This window comes from Vanacampus margaritifer, chromosome 1, assembly GCF_051991255.1.
Source record: "Vanacampus margaritifer isolate UIUO_Vmar chromosome 1, RoL_Vmar_1.0, whole genome shotgun sequence".
Taxonomy (NCBI): domain Eukaryota; kingdom Metazoa; phylum Chordata; class Actinopteri; order Syngnathiformes; family Syngnathidae; genus Vanacampus; species Vanacampus margaritifer.
The window spans coordinates 56,336,095-56,345,216 of record NC_135432.1 but is presented as its reverse complement, the minus strand read 5'-3'; the positions used below and the strand labels follow the sequence as shown (position 1 = coordinate 56,345,216).

The following is a 9,122-nucleotide window of genomic DNA, read 5'->3' as shown; positions in this document are numbered from 1 at the left end:
TTTAAAAAAACAAAAAAAATGTAAACAGGGTTCATTGAAAATAAGCCAATCATATCACAGTTGGGCAGTGCAGATTTCATCCATTGGAAGCGAGTCTTGTCAATCACAGCAGAAGAGCCCAGTAAATCCGCGATGAGTCCTTTTGGATGGCTGCAACACAGACATGACCAAAAACATGCATCTTGCAAGTGAATCTGGTAAGTAAATAGCTTTTATTTATTTTGTTATAACGAGGTGTCCTGAGTTGACCTACTGCAGGTGCACTTGCACGATGCGCACTTTTTCTTCCAGTGTGACGCAAGACCGCAAACTGCACTGATGTAAATCTGATAGAACATCAAACAGTGTTCTGTGTGCATTTAACAGTAAATATAGCGCAATATTTCTGAAGTTAATCGGCAGCTGTGCGATCAAAAATGATTGTCAAATGATGCTAACGTTGTTAAGGGAACCGCATGTGCTCCTGTTTATTGCAAGGTGACATCAACCTCATGGGATTATGATGTAAACAGTAGAGAGGCATTTTCTCAGTGTTAAAAGTTGTCCATTGCTGATTAAAAAAATTAATAAATTGAACAAAAACGGGGAATGACAGGAAACACAGTCAAGTAAGTGTCATTTTGTTAATGTTGTACTTTCAATGTGGTGCTAACACAAAGAAGAGAAAGGACATATTGCAGGCTTTATGATTTTACCTCTTTAGCAAACAGGACTGACTTTGAGCTTATATATATTTTTCATTGTCTACAATTCAGAATTTTATATAATTCACAGCTAATGATATATAATAGTCTAAAAATGGCTGTCCGCAAAAGTCACCAGTCTCTATGTGTTTCACGTATTTAGTCAACTGTATTTCTTTGTACTATTTAACAGCATCAGAACGGGTCATAGGATGAGCAGCCAAATCCAGCTGCAAATGGGCCGTCCCCTGCAAAAACTGTGGTGATCAACACGTTGCCCACCATGGAGGGAAGACACACAGTTTTGCTTCTGTATGTCCCCATCCGTGAGCTCAGCAACATCAGCCTATATTTCCCTAAGCGGCCTGTCCCAAGCTTCAAGTATAAGACCCGCACCCCTCCTTCAGCCCGGACTAGTAATGACCATGACTGTGGAAAGGAGGATCTCGCTGTGTCCAAACAAAGAGGCCAGTCTTCCAACTCCTCGGGCAAAGCCTTCCAATACCAGCGGGCAACAAAGGCAGAGCTCTGCTTGCTGGCTGCGGAGCACCACCAATTGCTGGCAGATCTCTTATCACTCTGCAGGGATTGTGCCAATAAAGTCAAGATGGGTAACCAGGACGGGAAAATGCAGGATTACATCGAGGGGTCAGAGGTTGACCATGGTAGCAGCAACTTTAGTTCTCTTGAGCAAGCGGCAACAAAGAGCAGAAAGATGAAGATGAAGGGAGGCAAGAAGCTGGATAGTGCAAAGTATTCCCCGCGCAGTCAGATAAAGACAGACATTTCAAATGGAACTCCACCCTTTGATCTGCCTGCTAGGAATAGTTTAACCACAGTCTCTACAACGGAGGAGATTCCAGGTACGTCATCGTCCATCCACGAGTCTCACAGTTCTTTTGTGAATGCAGTAAAAACTTTTCTCCTGCCCTTGGAGGAACCCTTCCAGATCACCCGAGAGGGCTGGGACTTAATGGACGACAACCGGAGGTTTGATTCAGACGTCGATTTCTGCAATGACTTCTCAGAGAATGACAGCGAGCAGGGTTTCGAATCGGCTTCTTGCAGCCTGATGGGAGGCCTGACTCGAAGGGAAAGTGGGAGTAACCTTCGGCCTGTCAAGAAGTTCCTAGCAGAAACTAACCAGAGGGAAAATGGAGTGCGTTTGGTCGTTAAAGTGCAGGATTTAGAGGGGAAAGTGCAACGCGTCACTCATACAAGCCAAGATGGGTCAAGTTCTTCTGATTCTTGCCCAGCAAATACCAGCAAATACACAAAGGAGTATGGACAGTCAAGAGAATCAAGTAGAGACTCTCATGTTAGGGTCAATCAAGAAAAGACTTACAAGCTAGCTGAGGGGCTACGGTTGCCTCTTTCCCATCCCCATGAACTCCTACCCTCAACTAAACCTCACACTAAGACCCCAACTTCGCCTTCTCTCGCTGGCGTCTTCAACACATCCTTCCCTGCCTCCAACAGTCTCCAGAGCATGTCGCCAGCCCCGTCCCCAAGCCCGAAGCTCAACCATCGCTTGGTGCTGCTCTCAGATAAAGACGTCGACCACGATCGAGACAGCTCCAGCAACACGGACGAACCCAAGCTCTTCGCCGAGGTCACTGACAAGAATGGCAACAGGCGAACTGTCACGCATTTGGATTTGAACCTCAGCAGACGGCCGAGCAACTCGGGAAAGTGGAATTCTTCCGGCAACTCCACAACCACAGGTGAGCAATTAGGAATACCCGCTTGGAACGTACAAAATCTTATTCTTAAATCTTGATGTTGGCATTTGTTGTTTAATCATTGCTAGGACTTCATTCGTCGCTAATCTGTTTAGGTAGTTGATGTCAAACTTTGGTTCTCGAGTGCTGCATGTTTTAGATTTTTTTCTCCTCCAACACACCTGATTAAAATGATGAGGGAGGGGTCACCAACTTCGGTCTTCAAGGGCCTCTACCCTGCATATTTTAGATGTTTCTCTCCATCTACACAACTAATTCAAATGATCACTTTATTAGCGAGTTAAACAGAAGCCTGATAACATTTATAATCATTTGAATCAGGTGTGTTGGAAGATGTTTTTCCCTTCCAACACACCTAATCCAAATGATCACTTTATTAGCGAGTTTTACAGAAGCCTTATAACAATTGGTGTGTTGGAAGGGAGAAACATCTACAACATACAGAATAGGGGTTTTCAAGGATCGGAGTTGATGACCCCTGTTATAGATGTTGCCCTCCTGCAATACACCTGATTCAAATTATCAGCTCATCAGCAAGCTCTGGAAAAACTTGATAGTGATCCTGATCATTTGAATCAGGTGAGTTGGGGGAGGGAAACATCCAAAAAAAAATGCAGTTTGGGGACTTTTGTAGACAGGAATTGGTGAGCCCTGTTTTAAATGTTTCCCTCTTCCAACACACTTGATCTAAATGATCAGCTAATCATCAAGTTATGCAGGAGCCTGAAAACGATTCTGATTATTTGAATCAGGTATGTTGGAAAAGGGAAACATTTAAAACATGATCAGCAAGCTCTGCAAGAGACTGATATCCTGATCATTTGAATCAGGTGTGTTGGAGGGGGGGAAACATCTTAAGCATACAGAATAGGGCCCCTCAAAGATCAGAGTTGATTACCCCTCCTGCAATACACTTGATTCAAATGATCAGCTCATCAGCAAGTTCTAGATAAGCCCGATAGTGATCATGATCATTTGGATCAGGTGTGTTGGAGGAGTGAAACATTTAACACATGCAGGATAGGGGCCCTTGTGGACCGGAGATGGTGACCCCTGTTTTAAATGTTTCCCTCTTCCAACACAACTGATTCCTATGATCAACTCATCAGCAAGCTCTGCAGGAGCCCGATAAAGATCCTGATCATTTGAATAAGTTGTGTTGGAGGAGGGAAACATCTAAAAGATGGTAGGATAGGGACCCTCGTAGACGTGAGTTGGTGACCCCTGTTTTAGATGATTCCCTTTTCCAAAACAGCTAATTCAAATGATCAGCTCATCAGCAAGATTTACCGAAGCCTGATAATGATCCTGATAATTTGAATTAGGTGTGTTGGAGGAGGGAAACATAAAAAAAAAAATGCAGGACCTGATCGAGGACCTGACTTTTATACCTGTGTTATAACTGCTTCTCATTTGTAGTCAGAGATTTTTACTTTGTCACTTCAGTTTTTTATCCATAATTTGTTTTGGTCTCAGTTAGTCCAGGATGTGCCAGTGGTGTGTTTTCTTGTTTCAACAATGACGTGTGACATCCAATACAAATTAAAAATTACCCAGCAGAGTTGCACAAAGAGCAAGTTGGCTCTGAGAATAATTTGGTAGATGATCCCTTTTTAACTCTCTAAGCACTGCAGCCAAGTCGGAGATTAGTGTCTCTGATCAAAGGCTCGAACTTGACGCAAACCTCGACCCGGCCGCTGTTCTTATGAGCACTGTGTTAACTGAAGCGTTGCCAATTTGCTGCCGGAGGCTTCTACTCACAACCCCCACCCTGCCTCAACAACTAAGAGGAAACTGACAAAGGGTCACCAGCAGGTATGAAAAAAGGATTAGAATGCCCTTCATTTGTGAATCTTTTATTGGACAGACCCGTCAGTGTCAGTGTTTGGAATTGTATTCTAGCACTCACATACAGCACCTACCAGAACTTGCATTAAATAAGAAAATAAACTCTAAAAACCTTGTTTGCGTGGTATATTCCAATTGTGAGCAGCAAAAAAAAACATGTTGACACATTTTCACCTTAAAACGTAATGTAGATATTTGTTTTGTTTTTGTTTGTTTCAACCAATAAAAATGTGAACTGATAAACTTTAGAGCAGACAAAAGATGAACAAGCAAAATTGATTTTGCCGTACATTATATATCAAAACACTAGCTAGAGTACGATATGGGAGTTTATGACCTGTAGGTTTAGTCAAAGCTATCCTTTTTACTTTCACTTATCTTGCCAGACTAACCTGCAATCAGCGTCCCTTTCTCTTTTTAATACCAACTTAGTACCTTACATATTTATTGTCTGACAAGCATCTTTGTAATCAGATTACCCCGCCCGTACGTTCCAGCAAGGTCATATGAATCTGAGGAGTGCAAGAGCTCCTTGTATTTCCAAGCTGTCATTCAGCATAATGTGTGCTGCCTTGCTACATTGTTAGGCCACTGAGAACAAGGGTCACCTTTGCCAACACAAGATATGGTTGTTCCCTTTTTTTTTTGTATGTCTCTTGCTGTTGCAGAGAAATGCAGCTCAAAAATGATGTCTTTGTAAGCCATGCAGCATCTTGGTACAGTATATCTTCATTAAATTGTCTGTGCCTGAGTTGGTAGGCTGTCAATCCCAATAAAGGCACTCCTTAATATTCTTCCATTCTCTGCTTCCCATTTGCCACCATAATTGTATTCCAAATGAATAACGGTTTGTGTGAGCTGTAGGGTTATTCTGCTTTTCTTATTTGGTTCTCAGAGTAGCACAGCTCTTTTCTCTGACGTTCCAATACTCTTAAACAGAGCAATCAGTCAATCTTTCAAAGCAAATGCGCGGTGAAACTGCAGTGACGGTTGCAAGGCCAGCTCAATGATTTATAATAAGCCCTGCATTTCTCATGATTTATACAAAAGTTTATGATCCTCCATCCTGGCTAAAAGCGGCGGAGGAGAGCGGAAGCTGCCACATGCTCTTAACATGCCATATGGCCTACTTGCGTGACTATGAGTGATTATGTTATGGATTTTGTTGGACAAAATAGGGCAGCATTGGCGAAGCTGTTCAAGGGTCTTATTTAAAAATGAGAAAGGCCATTTACAATAATCTGCCAACAATATGCTTGGTATTGCTGCACCATCACACCGTTTCGTTTGTGATAGCGTTATTTTGAATTTTCTTTACCTAATTGCGCTATTACTATACAAGGGCCCAAATAATTGGAATACAGCTATAATAATAAACTTACTGTATTGTTAAATAATTAAAACCTTTCTGACAGTGTTTTTTTGTGGAAAACACTACTTCACCTTTATATTTTTATGCAGGATCGTGAGTGATCGGCGGTAACAATGAATACACAGAGACTAATATACTGTGCTAGAATAATTGTGCCTTTTATTCCCCGCAAACAGCAATCAACACCTGTACTGTGCTAGAATAATTGTACCTTTTATTCCCCGCAAACAGCAATAAACACACCTCACTTTGCTAGAATAATGGTGCCTTTTATTCCCCGCAAACAGCAATCAACACACTTCAACGCTAAGCAGCATAATATGATCATCATCAGCGCTTACTTTGACACTAGACCGGAGAGCCGACGGTCCGGGTAGAACGAGCTGCAAAACGGCTGGGCAATCGTACGTATTCCACAGCTGACTCTACCCACACCGTGTACCGCTCCGTCTTTTATTCGTTAGCAAAAAGTTGTGAGCGTGAGAAACCGGGCTGGCCAAGCCCTCTCCCAGGCACCCTCGAAAACATGTTTGCGAAGCAAGGAGGACTGTAGTATAAACAAGGCATTCACTCGCAGGCTGATTCCGCCCTTTATTTACAAATTGTTGGGCACCTGGATTCGTACAACAGTTCAGGACAACAACATATCCTTATATAAGAGGTTACATGAGGACATATCAAACCATGGTTTATTTTCCCTTCAAGTGTCAACAGTGTTTTTATGCAGATCTTATTTTGTATCATATTAAGTTACTTACTTATACATATAGGCATATGACGTAAATTTAAAGGATGGAGAATTCTCTATATTTGTATTATTGGGACCCGAATATTATTATTCTAATTATTAATAACATTATTATTGATGTGAATTATTCATACACTGTCATAGTTTTGGAATGGAATCAGGCACTCCAATTTCTCAGATTTTTCGGGGTGGCGTGGGGACGCTACATCCCAGATGCACTGAGCGAGCGATCACTGCCTTTTGAAGAGTCAATTCACCCTTAGCATTTGATTCAGTTTGCAGTATCCATAAAGTATCCCATGACCACTAAAGAAGAAGAATAATGACCCGTCAGAGTGACAAGTGGGTTAATCCATCATCCTTGACGATGCCACCCTGTCAAGATCTGACATTGGAAGCTTCCTGAGCCGTGCAAAACGTAGACAGACTTTATTGAGAGTATTACACGGCAACACCCCCACGGTGTGGCAGCTGCTCAGTTTTGTTACTTCATTGACATCTATCACCTACAGGTGTGCGCTGAAGAAACACCTGCGCGGCAAAATAAACTGACCTTGCCAAAGAGCATGGGGATTCAGTTTTAGTGTAAATGTGTCATCTGAGAACGCCCTCCCATCTGCACTGTGTTGCCACTTACTGACATTATGAGTCTGTCTCGGCAGGGAGGCAGATTAAATAACAATAATCTTACATCACCGCACCCCCTTCCCCCACGGGGTTGCTCAAAATACTGTATGCATGTGCTAAATGAAGTCTTATAAATAACCTATCACATACAAAAATAATTTAAATAATGATTTGAGGTGTGCATAATGAACCTACAGAGTTTCCAAAGCATACAGAAGCGGTCAATCACGTCAAAGCCAGACTGCAGTGTTTGGGTGAAGGAATTAAGATTACACCACAATGTGACCAGATGGAGGCAGTATAGGCACATTTATGCATATTTAAATAGGTTTTGCATTTTCTAGATATTTTATATGTTTAGCCATCTCTCTTTGATTTTTACTTATCTAAGTAGTCTGTGGTACTTTCAAATGATCAAGAGCTTTGTAGAGGACAGTTGGAGTCTGTATTTGGAACCGTCCCAGAACACATTCAGCAGTCTTCACTGCGGGACCATGCAGCATTTTTATAATGAAATGTTATTCATGTATTCTTACTTTTTCGTTCTCTGCTGTACAAGTGCTGCTGGTCAAAATGGCAGATTGCAGTGGGCAGTTTGAAGTGTTTTCCATTATCCAGCAAAGCTTGGCTGTGTTGTGCATGTGTGAGATTTTGGGGTAGCAGCAGGGGGAGCCATGACTGAATTTAAGGCATTTGGCCGAGGTTCAAATCCCAGGATTCTATTCAAAGGGGTTACCAATCTCTTAAAAGCAAGGGATGGGCGACTGCAGTCACACTGCAGTGCCCACAGTTAATTTCAATGAAACTTGATACAAAATGAGGTTGTAAGAAGGTTTCAAGAACAGGATGTGGTATTATTTTCCTATAGAAATATGAGGCTTTGCCTTTTTGTTCTATGTTTTGTCCCTTTTTGTCATCTCTCATTTCCTGCACATACCCACAACTAGTGCTCTTCTTTCTTTTTTTGCATGAATGACACCCAAGTGCCACTTTGTGTGTTCTGACACTATTCTTCTGTCGTTGATGTGGTTTGACACGAGTGTCCCTAACACACAAGGATGCCTCTGCAGGTGCCAGTTACCAGTTTGCCACTGAGCTGTTCATGCAAAAAGTACTACGTTTGGAATGGCATTGTAAAATCTCAAATCATGTAATCTTACGGACATTCATTGAGCCATAGCGCCATCTAGTGTTGACCTAATAATACATTAATTTTAAAAACCGACTGTTTATGTCAAAAGTATGCAAAAAAATATGTTGTATCGCATAAACATAGATATATATATATATATTAGAGATGTGAATTGCCTAGTACCTGGCGATTCGATTCATATCACGATTCATAGGTCACGATTCGATTCAATACAGATTAATCCAGATACAAATCTATAAATTGATTATTGCGATTTTTTTAAACTCAAATTTAGAAAATACGAATCAGTAAACTTGCACATGTATCCTGTAAGATTTGTATGAAAATGTATTTATTTATCTGAAACTTCAGACTTATAACTGAAGCCACTGCATTTAACAAACGGGTTGCAGTCTGTTTCATGTTTGAACAGCACTGAAATAAAACATTAAGGCTTTAATGTTCCATTAATATAACATTCTTCCATGCTTAATGTGTGAATCCTAACCCTAAGTAAGACGTTTTGTTGAATATTTCCATTAAAAAAATGATGTTTAAAAATCGATTCGGCCGCATATTGAATCGATTCGAGAATTGCGTGCTGTAATATCGCGATATATTGCTGAATTGATTTTTTCTAACACCCCTAATTTATACATCTCAGATCACTCTGTCTTTCGGCGTCGCTCGACAGATTTCACAACTCGCCAAGATGCTCGTTTGCTCACGCAAAATAAGAATTGGTGGTAGGCTTGTGAAATGTGGTCTCTGAGCCACCATAATGTGCGTGGTCCTGCATGCTTTTAATGGTACTCTTTGACCACTAGATGGCACTAAGGACTACACATTGGGTCTTTAAAACTAAATCCTCCTGCTTCATGTGTATTTTTTTCTCTCGACAGGAGAGGGCAGGCTAGGTGAATTTACACTAGGTTTGCAAGGCAGGCACACAAATAGTTGCAGTTTCATT

The 9,122-nt window shown here is 41.4% G+C and overlaps 1 protein-coding gene across 2 annotated transcripts in view; it reads left to right on the top strand.

Annotated features, from left to right (window-relative positions):
* The window catches only part of LOC144042763 (formin-like), a 53,672-nt gene continuing 44,550 nt past the window's right edge, over positions 1–9,122 (top strand). For both annotated transcript variants that reach the window (XM_077555711.1, XM_077555721.1), the window contains exons 1-2: positions 1–197; positions 877–2,407. In XM_077555711.1, the coding sequence (XP_077411837.1) occupies positions 967–2,407 (1,441 nt within the window). In that variant the 5' untranslated portion in view covers positions 1–197; positions 877–966. The remainder of the gene's footprint in view (positions 198–876; positions 2,408–9,122) is intronic.